This window comes from Carica papaya, chromosome 4 (genome assembly GCF_054855325.1).
Source record: "Carica papaya isolate Zhongbai chromosome 4, ASM5485532v1, whole genome shotgun sequence".
NCBI classification, from domain to species: domain Eukaryota; kingdom Viridiplantae; phylum Streptophyta; class Magnoliopsida; order Brassicales; family Caricaceae; genus Carica; species Carica papaya.
Window position 1 is genome coordinate 25,684,212 of NC_142312.1, and position 19,207 is coordinate 25,703,418.

Below are 19,207 nucleotides of genomic sequence, written 5' to 3' on the forward strand. Positions count from 1 at the left end.
AAAGAGGAGCTTATTTTATTTGAATATTTAGAACAACTATATAACTTTGTATTATAAATTTTATTAAAATTGGAAAATATAATTTAATTACAATTAATCAACACAATACAATTTCTTAATAACCAAATACAAATATTACAACCAAATTCCCACTACAAAAGTAAATCAAAGAATAAAAAGAATCACAACATTTCAAATAACATTATACAATTAACAGAAACAATTTCTATGATATATGTTAATCCTACGCTTCGCCCTCGTTGTTCTGTCCGGAGCCTCCTTCTCGAGTTTCTCCATCTCCAAACCCATAAAGCTGATGAAGGTAAAACCCAAAACCCACCAGGGCCAAGGGCACGGCGATTATCTTCCACACCGACATTGACCCATCAAAGAACAGAGCTGCAACTACTGGTAAAAATGGCATCACAAACACATTAACCACATTTGAGAAAAATGGCGAAACCAACAGAACCAGACCCAGAGCCCCAACAGAGAAAGCTTGCCAACCCAAACCAGCTCCGACCAAGATCAACACATACCCTTTCGTCCCTTTGTTAAACCCTGAAACAAAGCTCACAGTACTCGTCCTTTCGGACGTCGCCAATAACCCTATAACCAGAATGATCGAAGCCACCATTGCTGTGAAAATCTGCATTTCCAACACAGCTCTAACCCTCGTCTTGTTCGTCCTTTTTAGTATCACTTTGTCGAAGCTTAATCGCATTAGGGAAAGCATCAAACAGTAAGCAATTGATGCAATTTGAGTGAGCGGGTGACCGATGGCGGGAATGGGTGAACCCGTGCTTGGCTTACCCGGAAAGGAATAGCCATTAATTGTTGAAAAGACGGCTGATAGAGTGATGAGAATTGCAGAGATACTTACGAAGTTGGAGACTTTATGGTGATTGATGAAGTTGGAAAATATAAGGGTGTAAATTAACTGGGTTGCGCAAATTCGAGCGAATCTACTGACAGAAATGTACAAGATCCCGACTGAGTATAACATGGTTGAAGCAGCTAAGAGGATTCCGAGGAAGAAGTAGATTAAACAGAGCTTGAAGAGAGATGGGTTTTCTGTGGAAATGATGGGGGGATTGGGGGGAGGGGTTTTGGAGAAAGAAGAGAAGATAAGTGGGAGGATTAAGATGGGAAATCCAGCGGTTTGAATAAGAGCAATCATCCATGTGCCTCTTCCTCCTTCATTGATGAAAATCTTTTGAAGAATTCTGCCGCAGAATTGGCCTATTATGAGCAAGGTTATGCAGAAGACGACCCAGAACCACCATTTCTTTTGTTTATGAGGTGGTGGTGGGAGAAATTGGGACTGTTCTGTTGAGTGATGAACTGGGATTTGTACTACTTGAACTTCTGCAAAAATGGAATAAGAAAGTTAGTAACTTGTATAGTATTAAAACCAAATTTTTAAAGGGTAATCAGATATCATATAAAAGTGTGTATATATATGTGTGTGTGTGTGTGTACCTTGTTTGTGGTGGTGTGGAGGTGTGGTTTCAGCCATGTCTGCGAAGGGAGGTCTTGTCTGGCTGGGGAACGTCTGTTAATGGAGTTGAAATGCTGGGTCTAGTTGGTTTGCTTTTATTTTGTGAAATGGTGGACTGAGTGGTGAGGTATTTAAAGATTTGTATTACGCGGACAAGCGTTCATCCATGGCGGCTAAATTAAATCCGCTAAATGTGGAAAGTTGCAGTGCAGATGATATTCAAAGACCATGTTTTTGACTTATCCAGCCATCAACTTGGTCGCACTTTGAGGAAAAGAGAGTGGAAAATCTCTACGGCTGATACCTACAGACTCCAATTTATTATAATTTTAATAATGTTTTATTTATTATGTAGTTTTAGTTTCAGGGTAAGTTTTAATTCTAAATGTTTAATTTTAATATATTTTTTTATTAGACAGACGATAAAATTTTAATTAATTTTAGTATTAGTATAATTTTTAATATAATTAATCTATAAATATTTTAATTTTAACATAAGTTTAATTTAGAAAATAAATATAATTTTTTAATTACTTAATGTTATTATTTTCACATATCACAATCTCGATTTTGAATAAATTATAAATAAGAATTGAATTTAACTAACATATAAATTAAGAGAAATAATTTAAAATATAAGTTTTCAATAATTCAGTTAAATTATAATATTGACTTGAATAATTAAATTCATTTTGTTATATATAAAAAAAAATTAAACAAAAGACAGAACATTTTTCATACTTGATCCTTAAATATGTTAGTGTGAGAATGCTTCGTTCCTTTGTATTTATATATTTTTTCAGTATTATTTGAAGCTTTTTTGTTCTTTATAAATTTAAGAGTCTTTTTTTCATAATCTTTTTTCTCTAATGAAATAGAATATTAAATACAATATTAATACATTATAATTATCTTCAATTAAGAAATTTTAGCCGTCATATTTTTTTTTTTAATCGGAAACATAATATTCTACCGTGATAAAATTCAATTAATACAATCACATAAATATATTTGTGAGTTAAATCCCAAATCTACTGAATTAAATAATTTAAATCAACCAGTTATAATTTATACTATACATCTTAGTGAAGTTTGTATCCGAAATCATGAAGTAAAAGTACTAGAAAGTTAATTACTAGATTTAATTTATGCAAATAATAAAATTGTAACACCCACTAATTTTATAATTTTTATTATTATTATTTTAATTTTTTTTAATTTATTTTATTTAGTTTAGTTTATAATTTTTGAATTTTAATTGATTTATTTAATTTAATTTAATTTAATTAAATAAAAATAAAATAATAATAATGATAAAATTGGGTAAAAATATTATTTGGATTTAATTGAAATTGATTTTGGGAAAAAGGGGTGAAAATTAAGATTCTGGGGGTATTTTTGAAAAGAAAATCGGAAACTGGGGGTCAAAACGTAATTTAGAAAAATTGTGCCACGTCAGCGCCACGTCAGCAGCCCAGTCAGTAGCCCTGGCCAACCAGGACCTGCCGCGTGGCAAGACCACGTCGACCCGGGAACGGGCCACGTGGGTGATCCGCATGCGCGCGATCGGACGGCCCAGATGCGTCCCCGCGCGCACGGACGACCCAGATCAAGCGTGCGCACGGACGGCCCATATGCACGCGCACGGACGGCCCAGATGCACGCGCACGGATGGCCCAGATTCAATCAAGTACGAACGGTACAGATTTAATCAAGATGGACGGCTGTGATTAAAAGGCAAAATGGTATAAATAAAACCCCCACACCTGACCACAAAAACCCTAGCCGCATGCCTTCGTCGGAGAAGACAAATCAGACGCCGGAGGAGCCGGCCGCCGCCACCCGCCGCCGTACCGGGGAGTTTTCCAACCGCCGATCGAGGTAAATTTCATACCCCCGGCTCGTTTTTCAATGCTGAGTTTCCCTGTGCCCAAATCGGAGCCAAACTCCCGGCCAAGCGGCTGAAAAACACGGCCGAAACTCAGCAGCGCCACCACGCCCCTCCTCGGTTTTTGCCTCCGATGAGGTCCTTCCCGGCCTCTATTTTGATACAATTTTTATATCACCATGATCACTATTCTTTTCTCTACAGGTTGATCGGAGCCAAATCACCAAAACACGAACCTCGCCGGAGAGCCGCCGCACCCGAGAGCACCGCCGCCGGTAAGCTTTAGTTTTTCGTAATTTTTTGGCCCCCCGAGAGCCCTAGGGTTGTTTTATCGCAGGGACCGATGTAAGTGTGACCGAATTCGGCCGAAAACGGCCAACCCGAGGCGAATCGCCGCCGCAAGCGGCGGCACCGTCGCCAGAGCACGGCAGAGCCGCCGTGCCAGAATTGCGATATTGGTCGAAAGGGGTCCCGGGTCTAATTTGGGATTTTTTGGGACACGTGCAGGTACCTGTAGTGCGTTTCAGTTCCCCGGAAAAATTAGGGACAGCCTGTAGGCGCACTGTAGAGCCGTATTCAGACCCCGAAAATAAGTAAGGACCCCTCACCCTATTTCCTATCACGGTATTAAAGTTTAATAAATGATAAAACGGTATTTCATGAATCAATAGATGTGTGAAATTGTTTAAGGTCGCTAATGGAGCCCGAGTCTGATGTGTTTGTCGATCAGCTATTGTTTGGCCTATTTTACAGTTTTTAAATGCAGTATGAGGTCTGATGTTTTCATTTCATAGTTTCGTGTACATATATCACTGTTTTATTGATTATGGGTTAAATGACTGAGAACCCGATGTTGTATGTTGTCTTGTTTGGCATAAATTACTGGTTTGCTTGTTTGTGTATGATTTGATGATGCTGACTGAGGAAAAAGGGGAATGAAAGGTTAAGTAAATTGATAATTGTATAATGTGGTCAGCCTGACTAGATATCCTGGGAGATGGTGGACGGACCAGGTCCGTAGGGAACCCTATTGGAATTGTGGTCTCTCATACTGGACAAGATATGGAGACATTATGTGTTTTGGCGCCCATACCGGACGGGGTGTGGGGACGGCCCGTTTCACCCTCATACCGGACGGGGTATTGAGGTTTATAGTTTTGGCACCCATACCGGACGAGGTATGGGAATGGCCCTGGAATCTGATTACAAGTGTTAAGGGTTCACGGGTAACGGGACCCCTATGGATCCCCATGGATACTAGTAGGCTGGTAAATGAGGAAAAATATGTTGTGTAACGATTGAAATACAAAAGGCGTGATAAGTATTATGTTATACAGTTCATATGATTTCATGATGATGATAATGTTATTGCTTTCGTATGTTATTTTATGAACTTCACCGAGGTAAGTGGATAGTAAAGGATTTTATTATTGATAAAAGAATTTGTTGTAAATTATGCTCCATTGGTCTTTTTGTATTTTATATCCACCTTTACCTCCGGGACGGTGAGATAGTGTGATGTCTTTACTGGGCTGGTGTAGCTCATTCCTTATTTAATCATTTCAGATTAGGAAGACATTGTTCCCGAGCCCGTTCCGCAGAAAGATGGCGAAGGGGACGCCTGAAGACTCCGTAGTTATATTTATAGATTTCATTTTCGAGTTTCTCTTTTAGTTAGTTTGTTCTTTTATACTTTGAGCACGTTTTTTGTTTTGATGTAAGGGATGTTAATCAAAGTTTTTATTACGCTTCCGCATTTGACATTTTTGATACACATATTTAATTTTAAAATTCTGGAGCCGTTACAAAAATCTTATTTAAAAATTTGAGCTCAAATTTTCAGTCAAGTATTTAATATTAATTTCACGGTAACTTTAATAAGAACTAAATTAATAATAAAATAAAATAAAATAAAAAATGTTCAGCCTTAATTCATTGGTTACTTCTTCTCTAGTAAGAATTAGTGAGGGTCTGATCTTAAACTCAATATCAATGTGTAGAAAATACTTTATTAAATCTCTTATTAATTACTAATTAATGCTTAACTGAATGTACGAATTTAATAAAACAAAATATGTTACTAATTTATGTAAAATAAAAAATTAAAAAAGAGAGAAATAAAATGGTAGGTTCACTTAAAAATACAATAAATTCACAATAGGTAGTGTGTTCTTTCTTTTGAAAGAGATTGTGTATTTAAGTCAAGTGTTATTCTCACATGTATTTTTATTTAAATATTATTTTTATTGTATTATATTAGTTTATATATACTACTTAATTATTAAATATATAAATTTAATAAATATATATTATTAATTTATATAAAATAAAAAGAGAAAAATAAAATGATAGATTATACGATAAATTCACAATAAATAGTGTAATTATCAACTAAGCCGCAAAAAAGTGAATAAAACAAAGAACATATCATGTGATTCATATGATTTTTTTTTTTTTGAAGTACTTATTTTGTCTGAATTTTAATTTTCATTCTACCATTAATTATGTAATATTCAACTCATAATTAAAACCCTTTTATATGGTTTTGAATCACTAGAATAATGTATTTTACATATCATAATTAATAAATTACATTTATTTTTACATATGTTTTCATTAAAAAATTATGTTATTATTATTATATAAAAAAATAATCAATAATAGAAAAAAAAAACTAATTTGCCGTCATTAAAGAATTTTATAATAAGGTGCTATTACCTTATATATACTAAATTAAATTTTAATTATTCATATGAAGATTAATATGAGAACCCAAAAAAAAAATTGAGTCAAATAAAAAGATTAAAGTTAAATCTAGTGGAGGAAAAGCTTAACTATGCGATTATATACTGAAATTATAACTATCCTAAATCCCCACTTATAAAGACTATATTATAAAATTCAATAGCTTTTTATTTTCAAACTTTAATTTTTTTTTTTTTTAAGAGAGCACTAATATTTATTATGATGGCAAAAGATTTAATGACTTGATTAATAGGTATTTTCTTATCACGTCAATATAGCATGTTTTTTTTTTGTCAATATAAAATATTAATTGATTAGAGATATATTAAATTCAAAGTTAATTGAACCTTATGAAAGTTTATATAGATGAAGATGGCTCAAATATCATAGCAATTTCAGAAATTTGGGTCAAATCGGGTCAAAAAGATCCATTTTATTTTAAAAGATTAAAACCTAACAATACATATGTTATCCAATATGATCACTATGAATTCAAGAAATCATCAATAAACAACTATAACTATGTTGTATATATAGCTAATATTATTTCCAATCACAATGAATTCAAAATTAGTAAAAATAGGTTGGGCTGAATTAAAATTTGAGATAAAGATAATTATGTAGAGTTTTTTAATAAATAAATTGTTTATATATTTAAGGTAATTAAATTTAAAATAACAAATTCCGCAATATAGGTACATCCATGGATAAAATCGGTAAGAAAGAATTCTACCATATATGTAACACCCAAATTTTATCATTTTTATTTTTTAATTTAATTTAATTTATATTAAAATTTTAGTTTGAATTCTAATGGTGTTTTTGAAAAGAAAATCAGAAACCGATGGTCAAAACGCAATTTAGAAAAATTATGACACGTCAGCAGCCCAGTCAGCAGCCTAGTCAGCAGCCCCGGCCAACCAGAACACGCAGCGTGGCAATGAAGCTGACGCGGGAGACCACGCGGGACGGAGCCACGTAAGCGATCCGCGTGCACGCGAACAAATGGTCCAGATCTCACGCGTGCGGACGGCCCAGATCTCACGCGCACAGATGGCCCAGATTACATCGCAATGGACGACCCAGACTTATTTCCATTTTAATTGCGATCGGACAGCCCATATTAAATCGTGATGGACGACTGAGATTAAAAATAGAAGGTTTTAAATAACCTCACCCACACACGACCCCAAACCCTAGCTGCCAGTACCCTCGCCGGAGAAGAAGAACCAGTCGCCGGAGGAGCCGGCCACCGCCACCCGCTGCCGCCACTGGAGGGTTTTTCGACTGCCAAACAATGTAAATTTTCTCCCTTTGGCTCGTTTTTCGATGCTGAATCCGTCTATGGCTAAATCGACGCCAAACCACTGGCTAATCGGCCGGAAAACACCGCCGAAGTCCAGCAGCGCCGCCGCGGCTTCCCTCGATTTTTGCCTCCGATGAGGCCCTTTTCCGTTCCCGTTCGATGCAATTTTTATACTAATGTGATCACCGTCCTTTTCTCTACAGGTTGACTGGAGCAAAACATCAAATCGCGACTCGCGCCGGAGAAGCCGCCGCACCCGAGAGCTCCACCACCAGTAAGTCTCAGTTTTTCGTTATTTTTTGGCCCACCGAGGGCCCTATGGTTGTTTTATCGCAGGAACCAATGTAAGTTTGGCCGAATTCGGCCAAAAATGACCAAAAACGTCCAATCCGAGGCGGATCGCTGTCGCGGGCGGCGGTGCCGTCGTCGGAGCACGGCGGAGCCGCTGTGTTGGAATTCTGATATTGGTCGAAAAGGGGTCTTGGGTCTGATTTGGGACACGTGCAGGTACCGGTAGTGCGTTTCAATTTCTCGAAAAAAATTCAGAAAATTTAGGGACAGCCCGTAAGTGCATTTTAGAGCTGATTTCAGACCCCGAAATAAGTAAGAATTTCTCACCATATTTCCTATCACGGTATTAAAGCTCAATAAATAATAAAACGATATTTCATGAATTAATACATGTGTATAATTAATTAAGGTTACTAATGGAGCCTGAATCTGATGTATTTTTTCGGTCAGTTGTTGTTTGATCTATTTTTCAGCTTTAAATGTAGTATGGTATTTGATGTATTTATTTTATGATTTCGTATGCATGAATCATGGCTTCTTTTATTATGGTTTGAATTATGGTGAACCCGATGTTGTGTTGTTTGTTTGGTGTTCATTACTGGTTTACGTGTTTATGTTTGATTTGATAATTGAGACCAAGGAAAATGGAAAATGGTTATGTGAATTGATAAATGGATAATGTGGACAGCCTGACAAGATATCCTGGGAGATGGTGGACGGACTGAGTCCATAGGGAACCCTACCGGGAATGTGGTCTCTCATGTCGGACGGGGTATGGAGACCTTATGTATTTTAGCGCCCATACCGGACGGGGTATGGGAACGACCCGTTTCATTCTCATACCGGACGGAGTATTGAGGTTTATGGTTTTGGCGCCCATACCGAACGGGGTATTGGGGACGGCCCGTTTCACCCTCATACTGGACGGGGTATTGAGGTTCATGGTTTTTAGGCGCCCATACCGGACGGGGTATGGGGACGGCCCTGGAATTAAGTTCTTAATGTTAATAGTTCACGTATAGCGGGGACCCCCTATGGATCCCCATGGATACTAGTTGTTGTCTGATTATTGAGGTGCAAAAGTATAACATGTGTTACATTACAAAGTGTATATAATTTTATGATGGTTATAATGTTATTGTTCTCATATGTTATTTTCATGAATCTCACCGAGATAAGTAGACAGTAAAGGTTTTTATTATTAATAAATAAGTTTGTTATAAATTATGCTCCATTGGTCGTTTTTGTTTTCTACCAACTTTTACTTCTGTGACAGTGAGATAGTGTGATGTCTTTACTGGGCTAGTATAGCTCATTCCTTAACCATTTCAGATTAGGAAGACGTAGTTCCCGAGCCCGTTCCGCAGGAAGACGGCGAGTTAAACGCCTAAAAATTTTATAGTTCTATTTATAGTTTTTATTTCGAGTATTTTTTTTAATTAGCTTATTCTTTCGCACGCTGAATATGTTTATGGTTATTATGTAAGGAATGTAAATCAGAATTTTTATTTCGCTTCCCCACTAAGAATTTTTAATACATACATCTTCATTTAAATTTCCGGGGCCGTTACAATATAATCTGAAAGTATATCACCAATAAATTAGTAAATTTATTTATACAAAGACTAGCAGGATTCTTGACAAATAAAAATTCTATAGTATATACATCAAATATTTCTCACGATAAATAAAAAAAAAATCAAATTAATTATCCCCAAAATATAGATAAATATCGTCAAAATTCAAGACACATCAACAAATCTTCCTTTTGGCTTGAATTTCCTCTATCATCAAAATAGCTAACATTTTATCGCATCGTTTAGCCAACATGCCCCCATTGGGGCACTATTGAGCATACTCCAACCAAGTTTAAGCCGCACCTAAACTTGCTATCTGATCCCTGAACAAAGTGACATCTAACATCAAGTTCTTCACACAACACCAATCATCTTATCAACATCCGAACTTCCTAGTTCCTACAAATCAACTGGTTCTACAATTGACAAATTATATGCAAACAGATTCTTATATTTCTGTGGTCGTCTAATTTGTCTTATCTCCCTGCTTGTTGCAATACTATATGGTTATTGTTAATCAGGTGCACTATCACCTTCTTGATAAAGATCATGCACTTCATTCTCTAGACCATTTGACTGAACTTCTAACTTTGTTTGTTCTCTGACACCGTGATCTGATTCTACTATTGTCTTCTTTTTCTAACTATCTAATGAAGCAGACTCATTAAATGTTGCATCTTTACTAATAATCAACCTTGGAGACTTGGAATCACTACACCACAACCTGTGGCCTTTCACTCCAGATGCATACCCTATAAATATGCATTTTTTTGCCATCGGCTCAAGCTTACCATCCCTAACATGAGTATAAGCAGGACAATCAAATACTCTCAACTGAGAGTAATCAGCATGTGACTCATACTATATCTCAAAAGGAGTCTTACTCTCAATAGCTGTGGATGAAGATTTATTAACTAAGAAACTAGCAGTATTCACAGCTTCAGCCCAAAATTCCTGTCTCACGCCTAAATGAGACAACATATTTCATGCCCTAACATAAAGCATTTTATTCATGCATTCTGCAATAACATTTTATTGTGGTGTCCCAACATAAGTGTGATGTCTTACTATGTCTTCCTTATTATAGAAATCATCAAACTCATGATTGTAAAATTCTAACCCATTATCAGTTCTATGACACTTGATCTTCCTCTCTATCGTCTTCTCAATCATGGTCTTCTATCTGACAAATGTTAAAAATGCATCTTCCTTGGATTTTAGAAAATATACTCATACATTCATAAAGTAATCATCAATCAATGTCATAAAGTACCTTACACCACTCTTGGAGAAAACTCTGTATGGACTTCATAAGTCAGAATGAACATAATCCAACTTACCTCTGGTATTGTGCACTGCATTTTTGTTGAACTTCACTCTAGTTTGCTTACAAACGCACAGTGTTCACAGAAACCCAAAACTTCTTCTTTATATCCATTCAACAAATTTTGTCTGCTCAAAACAAATAACTCATTGTCACTTATATGACCCAAATGCCATAATTGATTCTGATTACTGCTCTTTGATACTACAATAGCTTCCCCTAAAACTACATTTCTCTTAAGAACATACAATCTAGATTTTAAATTATTTTTTAGGAGTACCTCGAAGCCTTTACACACTTTAAGAGTACCATTCTCTGCATGATATTTGTAAACCTGAGTCGCCAATATATAAAGAGAAATCAAATTTCTCTTCATTTAAGGAACATGTCAACACTCAATGGTCTTGATGATACCATCAAACATTTTTAATATGATATTACTAACCTTAGCTACAGATAACGAACTGTCATCTCCCATATACACGGTACCACTCGTCTGCTTGTAAGTAGTAAACTAATGCCTATGTGGACACATGTTGAATGTAGCACTAAAATCAAGAATTCATGAGTTTTTTTATTATTTAAATTCACATATAAAACTACCCTAACACTGCTGCTATCACTATCATTAGAATTATCTCTGTTGACTATATTAGTAAAACTCTCTTGCTCTTTTTCTCTCTTCAGCATGAGACAATTTTTTCTAAAGTGACCATTCTTCAACACTCAAAATAGTTTTCCTTTTTACCTCTAGATTTTAATTTGCCTATTCTCTGTATCCTTCCCCTACTTACCAAACCTTTCCCTTCTATTTTATACTCAGTAAAGTTTTTTTGTAACTCTTTTGATTTTAGTGTGTTGCTAACATCTAGTGAAATACTAGTTTTTCCATACAATATAGTATTAACAAAAGTCTCATAAGAAGATGGTAATAAATATAGAACAATCAATGTCTGATCTTCATTTTCAATCTTAAAATCTATATTATTCAGGTCTATAATTAAAGAATTAAACTTATCAAGGTGTTGTTTAATGGGTGTACCTTCCCTTATTCTAAAATTTTATAACTTCTTCTTCAGATAAAGGCGGTTCATCAGCAATTTTACGGAGTACAAATCTTCTAGTTTCTTTCACGCAGCTGAAGTTGAAATTTCTTCAGCAATCTCTCGCAGAACATTGTCATTGATATTCATAAAAATCACACATAAGGCTCTATCCTGCATACTTGCCTTTTCTGACTCTCTCATACCCTCGAGATATCTTTCTTCATTTGCCTCCCATAAACCTTGTAGTACTATGAATGATCTCATTCTAATCTTTTATAGATTGAAATTCGTACCACCATCAAACTTCTCTATCTTATACTTTGTGAATATCATCTCAAATCCTTAAATTGTGCACCAAAAAACCAAATAGAGAAAAAAAAAACACTATCAGAAAGAAAAAAATACTCACAGGGAGTCACCACTGGACAAAAAACCATTAAACGCAATCACCAGAACCCAGCACGCGCCTGTACGCGCTGCTATGTGGTCCTCCACGTGCTGTTACACACGCAGCCACTGGTTGCCTCTTGCCGTTGACAGAAAACACCAAAAAAAGCACAGAAGCATGCGGCTCGACGAATTTGACAAAGATTTAGTAAAAACGAGTTGAAACACCGCTAGGAACGCCGTAAAACGGGCCTCGAGTGAACTGGGTGTCGTCATGTTGGTTCATCTTCTCTCGCATGCATTCTCCTTCTCCGGCTCTAGTTTCACACACAGATGGGGCCAAACGTCGCGAATCAGCCTTCTTTTTCTCTTCTCTAACCCTCCTCTTCGAGCAAGTCGGTTTTCTTCGTGTGAGTCGTTGCTCATCCGAGCTTCTCCATTTTAGGTCTGATTTCAACAGTCGCCACTCGCACAACCCGGCTTTCTCCCTCGTCAATCTGGTCGAACAGATCTGAGCACGGACCATTTCGTCCGTTCAAGCCGCGGTGTTCACCATTTTGGCCTCTTTGCACGGTTTAGCTTCTTCAGGTAACTAGAAAAAAACTAGATTTAATTTAATTTTTTTCCTCACTGACTGATCTGCTTTCTCTCTCTAATCAAGCTAAAACTCGAACTCTGATACCACTTGTTGGAAAAAATTAATCCCTAAATCATGCACAATCATACCAAAGTAAAAACAGAAAGAAAAGAACACAAGTATTTTACTATTTATAGAGTACATCATTAATAGGTTAACAAACTTATTTATAAAGAGAATAGCAGAGTTTTTAACAAATAAAAACTCTATAGGATATACATCAAATATTTCTTAAAATAAATATAAAAAAAAAAATCTAAATAAACTATTCCAAAAATATAGATAAATATCGTCAAAATTCAAGACACATCAGTATAAACTAATCTTAATTAAAATTTATATGGGTCAATTCCATTTCAATTGGTAGTATTGAAGGTTTATTTTGTGCGAACATTTGGAATAATTATATAACTTGTATTATAAATTTTATTAAAATTAAAAAGTATAATTTAATTACAATTAATGTAATATAATCTCTTAATAACCAAACATAAATATTACAACTAATTTTCCACTACAAAATAAATATAAAAAAAAAATCACAGCATCATAAAAGACGAATATTTCAAATTACACTACACAATTAACAGAAAAAATTAATAAATGTTAATCTTAGGCTTCACCCTCGTTCTGTTCCGAACCTTCTTCTCCAGTCTCTCCATCTTCAAACCTATAAAGCTGATAAAGGTAAAACCCAAAACCCACCAGAGCCAAAGGCATGGCGATTATCTTCCACACCGACATTGACCCATCAAAGAACAGAGCTGCAACTACTGGTAAAAATGGCATCACAAACACATTAACCACATTCGAGAAAAATGGCGAAACCAACAGAACCAAACCCACAGCTCCAACAGAGAAAGCTTGCCAACCCAAACCAGCCCCTACCAAAATCAACACGTAACCTTTCGTCCCTTTGTTGAACCCTGAAACGAAGCTTAGAGTACTCGTCCTTTCAGATGTTGCCAATAACCCTATAACCAGAATGATCGAAGCCACCATTGCTGTGAAAATCTGCATTTCCAACACAGCTCTAACCCTCGTCTTGTTCGTCCTTTTTAATATCACTTTGTCGAAGCTTAATCGCATTAGGGAAAGCATCAAACAGAAAGCAATTGATGCAATTTGAGTGAGCGGGTGACCGATGGCGGGAATGGGTGAACCCGTGCTTGGCTTACCCGGAAAGGAATAGCCGTTGATTGTTGAAAAGACGGCTGATAGAGTGATCAGAACTGCAGAGAGACTTATAAAGTTGGAGACTTTATGGTGATTGATGAGGTAGGAAAATGTAAGGGTGTAAAATAACTGCGTTGCGCTAATTCCAGCGAATCTACTGACAGAAATGTACAAGATTCCGACTGAGTATAACATGGTTGAAGCAGCTAAGAGGGTTCCGAGGAAGAGGTAAATTAAACAGAGCTTGAAGAGAGATGTTTTTCTGTGGAAATGATGGGGGGATTAGTGGGAGGGGTTTTGGAGAAAGAGGAGAAGATAAGTGGGAGGATTAAGATGGGAAATCCAGCGGTTTGAATGAGAGCAATCATCCATGTTCCTCTTCCTCCTTCATTGATGAAAATATTTTGAAGGATTCTGCCGCAGAATTGGCCTACTATGAGCAAAGCTACGCAGAAAACAACCAAAACCCACCATTTTCGTTCTTTATGAGTTGGTGGTGGGAGAACTTGGAACTGCTCCGTTGAGTGATGAACTGGGATTTGTACTACTTGAACTTCTGGAAAAATGGAGTAAAAAAGTGAGTAACTTGTATAGAATTACAACCAATTTTTAAAGGGTAAGCAGATATCATACAAGTGCGTGTGTGTATTTACCTTGTTTGTGAGGTGTGGTTTCAGCCATGTCTGGGATGGTTGAGGAAGGTCTGTTAATGGAGCTAAAATGCTGCGTCTTTGGTTTGCTTTTGTTTTGTGGAATTGGATTGAGTGGTGAGGTATTTAAAGATTTGTATTACGCGGACAAGCGTTCATCCATGGTGGCTAAATTAAATCCACTGGATCTGGGAAGTTGCATTAAAGCAGATGATATTCAAAAAACCAGGTTTTTGACTTATCCAGCCGTCAACTTGGTCGCACATGAGGAACTCAGAATTATTGACTGAATTTTTAATTTTCACTTACTTTTTACTAAATTCAGAAAAAATCAAGAACCGTTTGACCGAAAAAATATAATAATAATGAACAAAAAAAATATGTAATGCGCGAAAAAAAAAAACTACTTGATAGGTTATATTATAATTTTAATAATTTCTTTATTTATTGTGTAGTTTTAGTTTCAGCTAATTCTATATGTTTAATTTTTTGTTAGACGGTTAATAAAATTTTAATAATTTTAGTATTAGTATAATTTTTTTAATATAACTAATTGATAAATGTTTTAATTTTAACATAAGTTTAATTTAGAAAACAAATATAATTTTTTGGCTACTTAGTGTTATTATTTTCCCATAATCACATTCTTAATTTGAATAAATTATAAATAAGAATTAAATTTATCTTACATATAAATTACTGAAAATAATTTAAAATATAAATTTTTAATAATTCAATTAAATTTTAATATTAACTTGAACAGTATTTTTTTAATTGGAATGAACAAAAATTAAAATATTTATTTAAAAATAAACAAATAAATAGACAATACTAATTCATTGTAATTGTCATCAATTAAGAAACTTTAGCCACCATAATATTCTTCTCATTATAATTATAATAATTTACTGTGATAAAACCTAACTTGATTATTATAATTGTATTAAAATATTAACGAGATAAATTACAAATTGTAATTTATGATTCAGTCGTGATATTATTTTTTTGTTCAAAATTATAATAGTCTATTGTGACAAATTTAAATATGATTATTGCAATACTACCAAATCATTAATGAGTTAATTCCTAAATCCATTGTGAGCTTCTGTCAATTAAGAAATTTTAGCCAGCCCAAATGTTTTTCTAGTTCTGATCATAATAACACAATATAAAAAAGTGCAACTTAATTATTATAATCCCACACCAAAACACTAATAAGAAACTTTAAAGTCACTGTAAATACAAAATCTAATTCCATTATTGTATTCCTACTAAAGTACAACCCAATTATTCTATTTCTACCAAAACACTAAATAAATTAAAATATAAATCAATTGAATCAAAAATTATAAAACGATCATGACTAATATATAATACATATACAACTTGAAATCTTAAAGTAAAATGTTAGAAATTTAAACACATAATCATAATCATAATCAAAGTCTTATCCAAAAATGTAAAGAAGTTGGATCGCCCAAAAAAAATTTGAGCTCAAATCAAAATCAAAATCTTTCTGAGAAAAATCATGTGAGGAAAAACCAATGAACAAAGGGTTTAATACAAAATTATAATCTACATTCGTTCACAAATGAATTTTTTCTTTACAATACACAAATGGAATTGATTAAAAAGAAAGGAAGAACAAATAAATTTACAGAACAAAATTCAAACTTCACAAACAGAAAATTAAACATGAGCCCTTTTAAAACGACGAAGCTCATGGAGATAAGAAGCCAAGCCCAAAACAGCTAAACCCATGGCCAAAATCTTAATCCAATACATCGGTTCTTCAAAAAACAGAGCTCCAGCAACGGTCAAATATGGCAGCACTAACACATTCACCAAATTCGAAAACAATGGAGAAACCAACAGCACCAGACCCACCGCCCCAACCCAGAACACCTGCCAACCTACTCCAGCTCCAACCAGTAACACCACATAACTCGCCGTCCCCTTGTTGAAATTTCTGACAAAACTGGCCGTCGTCGTCCTCTCCGATGTTGCCAATAACCCAATTACCAGAATCAACGAACCAATTAACGCTGTAAAAATCTGCATCTCTAGTATAATCTCAACACTTCTCTTCGTGTTCCTCTTCAGTATCACTTTGTCGAAGCTGAGTTTTATTAGACAGAGGAGGAGAGAGAAAGCAGCCGACGAACCCACCATGAACGAATGACCGATGGCGTTTCCCGCGTGGAGTCCTTCAACAGGCCTAGTCGGAAAGGAGAAATCGGGAATAGCTAGGACGGCAGATCCAGTCACGATAACGACTGAGATTAAAATCCAGATAGTCAATTTTTGGCGATTGATTATGAAAGTAAATATTAGGGTATAACCTAACTGGACTGCTGTCATTAGAGTCAAGTTAGGGAGAGAAAGGTAGAGAATCGCAATTGAGTAGAACAGAGTTGAAGCAGCTAAGAGAACACCGAGCAACAAGTAAATTATACAGAGGATGAAGAGAGATTGGCCAGTGGTGGTGGTGGTGGGGGTGATGGGGGTGATGGGGGGATTATTAGGTCTGGGATTTTTAGAGAAAGAGAAGAAGAGAAGTGGCAGGATTAAGAGAGGAAATCCTGCCGTTTGAACAAGTGCATACATCCATGTCCCTCTTCCTCTTTCGTCGACGAAAGTTTTCTGTAGAATTTTACCGCAGAATTGGCCGATTATCACTAATCCAATGCACATAAACACAGATAACCACCATCTCCGTCTGATTTTATCCTCATCCTCATCCTGTTCCTGCTGTGTTGACTTATGAACCGGAATTTCTACTTGAACTTCTGCAACAAAAAATACACATTAAATATTTATCAATTAACATAAAAGATATATATATATATATATATATATATAATTGAAACGAATATGTATATATCTGTACCTTGATGGCGGTGCTGTGGAGATTTACTCGCCTCCATAATTCTCTAAATGAAGAGAGAAAAGAAAATATGAACTGGTTTTCGAGCTTCTTGTTCTTGAGAAATCATGGAGTGTTGTTTAAATAAAATATGAATCAAGATTTTGTAAATCCGTTCCATTTCGGCGGCGATTCAAAGTTAAAAGAAAGCTGTTGCCTGGTTTGCGAAAATAATAAAGAAGAAGATGAGTAAATGGTTCAAAGGGTCTTAATATTGTTTCAAAGCGTGATTTCTGGTTCCACCATCACCATCCAACTGGGTGGAGTACCAGAGACTCTTTTGTAGGATAAGGATTAATGATTAATTAATTAAGATATTATTAAAAAATTTAACTCTTAATTTCTCATCAAAGCTGTTAAATCATAATATATGAGTTATTTCAAGCTTATCCAATAAAAATAAGAATATACGACCAAAATGCACGTATAAAGATTAATACTTGATTTAGTGAAACAAACAGAGAACCAAGATTCGAAGAAGAAAATCATCTATGGCCGATCTTTTGTTCTCTGCGATCATCAAGATGGTTCTGGTAAAGATAAGAGGCAAAACCCAGAATACCCAACACCATAGCCACAATTTTAATGGCATTCATCTCCTCCCCATAAGCTATTAGAGCAAACAGAGGCACAAATGGCAAACACAACATGCTAATGAAGTTAGAAAACAGAGAAGAAACCAAGAAGATAAGCCCCAGAATTCCCACTGAACAAATTTGCCAAGCCAAAGCAGTTCCAACCAAAGTCAACACATAACCCGTTGACTTCTTATTGAATCCCTCCATCTCTTTCTTCAATCCCAAGAAATCTCCACTGGCAAACAATCCCACCATGCAGACAATTGTAGCAACAAGAGATGTGTAGATCTGCATCTCCAAAACGACGCCTAAGCTCTCCTTCTTCAGGACTTTGTCGAATGAAAACTGCATCAGAGAGAGCAATAAAGCATAGGCCGCTGAGGCAGCTATGGTGCAAAAGAATCCGATTATGTAAAGGCTCTTTTGATGATCAGTTTCTGCATCTTTGTATTTCGTGCTGTAATCGCCATGAATGGCTACTAGCATGGCTGACAAAGTGAGGAGGAATACAGAGGTGAATATCAAAGGAGTTAGTTTTTCTTTGTTGATGAAGAAGGAGAAAATTGAGTTGAAAATCAACTGGGTTGCACAGAGGATGGAGTAAGTTGACAGAGGGAGAAAGATAAGACCTAGTGTGTACAAAATATTGTCTATACCAAGAAGAAGACCAAGAGAGAAGTAGATTGATGATTTGGTAGTTAAAGAAGGTTGGTTTGGTGGGTTATTGGGAGGAGTGTTATGATCAGGAGAATTAGGGAAGAAGAAGAAGGGAAGGTAGAGAACTGGAAATGCAGCAGTTTGCACAAGAGCTCCCATCCATAAACTCTTACCACCTTCATCATAATAGAGTTTCCCGAGAATAACGGCCCCAGATTGTCCGATTAAGAGGAAGGCTATATTTGCTACCACCAAAACCCACCATTGCCATCGCTTTAGTTTGATGATTTGTTGCCGATGATTAGACATATCATTCTCTGGTACCATTTGTTGATGATCAGTCATCTTGTGCGGACTTTGCTTTCATATGTCACCAACGTTGAAAAACAATCCTCCAAGGCCTTGTTGCTAATTGTTTAATGATTAATATCGAAGATAATTTTTATGTCCTTTGTACCTGTCTTGTCTTTTTTACAATAATTGCAGAATATTTATTGCCATGGGACCAAGTATTGACC

General features: G+C 35.6%; 2 protein-coding genes and 2 pseudogenes across 5 annotated transcripts; all 4 read right to left on the reverse strand.

Moving 5' to 3' along the window:
• Positions 1–10: 10 nt before the first annotated feature.
• LOC110812528 (putative purine permease 11) lies at positions 11–1,642 on the reverse strand. Its single transcript, XM_022039321.2, has 2 exons — positions 1,483–1,642; positions 11–1,368 (listed from the first exon to the last, which is right to left on the reverse strand). The coding sequence occupies exons 1-2, from the start codon at positions 1,517–1,519 to the stop codon at positions 245–247; spliced, it is 1,161 nt and encodes a 386-aa protein (XP_021895013.1). The 5' UTR covers positions 1,520–1,642; the 3' UTR covers positions 11–244.
• Positions 1,643–13,105: 11,463 nt separating this feature from the next.
• On the reverse strand, positions 13,106–14,724 carry LOC110812504 (putative purine permease 11; annotated as a pseudogene). The gene is made up of 3 exons (XR_015818754.1): positions 14,532–14,724; positions 14,185–14,434; positions 13,106–14,151 (listed from the first exon to the last, which is right to left on the reverse strand). The product of XR_015818754.1 is annotated as a putative purine permease 11 (transcript).
• Positions 14,725–16,084: 1,360 nt separating this feature from the next.
• Positions 16,085–17,559, reverse strand: LOC110812563 (putative purine permease 11). 2 transcript variants are annotated; one of them, XM_022039372.2, is made up of 2 exons: positions 17,419–17,559; positions 16,085–17,317 (listed from the first exon to the last, which is right to left on the reverse strand). In XM_022039372.2, the coding sequence occupies exons 1-2, from the start codon at positions 17,453–17,455 to the stop codon at positions 16,218–16,220; spliced, it is 1,137 nt and encodes a 378-aa protein (XP_021895064.1). In that variant the 5' UTR covers positions 17,456–17,559; the 3' UTR covers positions 16,085–16,217. The 2 variants fall into 2 exon arrangements, with proteins under 2 accessions (XP_021895064.1, XP_021895065.1); XM_022039373.2 differs by having other exon boundaries at positions 16,085–17,314; positions 17,419–17,558.
• LOC110812564 (putative purine permease 11 pseudogene) lies at positions 17,471–19,186 on the reverse strand (annotated as a pseudogene). The gene is made up of 2 exons (XR_015818590.1): positions 17,895–19,186; positions 17,471–17,611 (listed from the first exon to the last, which is right to left on the reverse strand). The product of XR_015818590.1 is annotated as a putative purine permease 11 pseudogene (transcript).
• Positions 19,187–19,207: the final 21 nt, after the last annotated feature.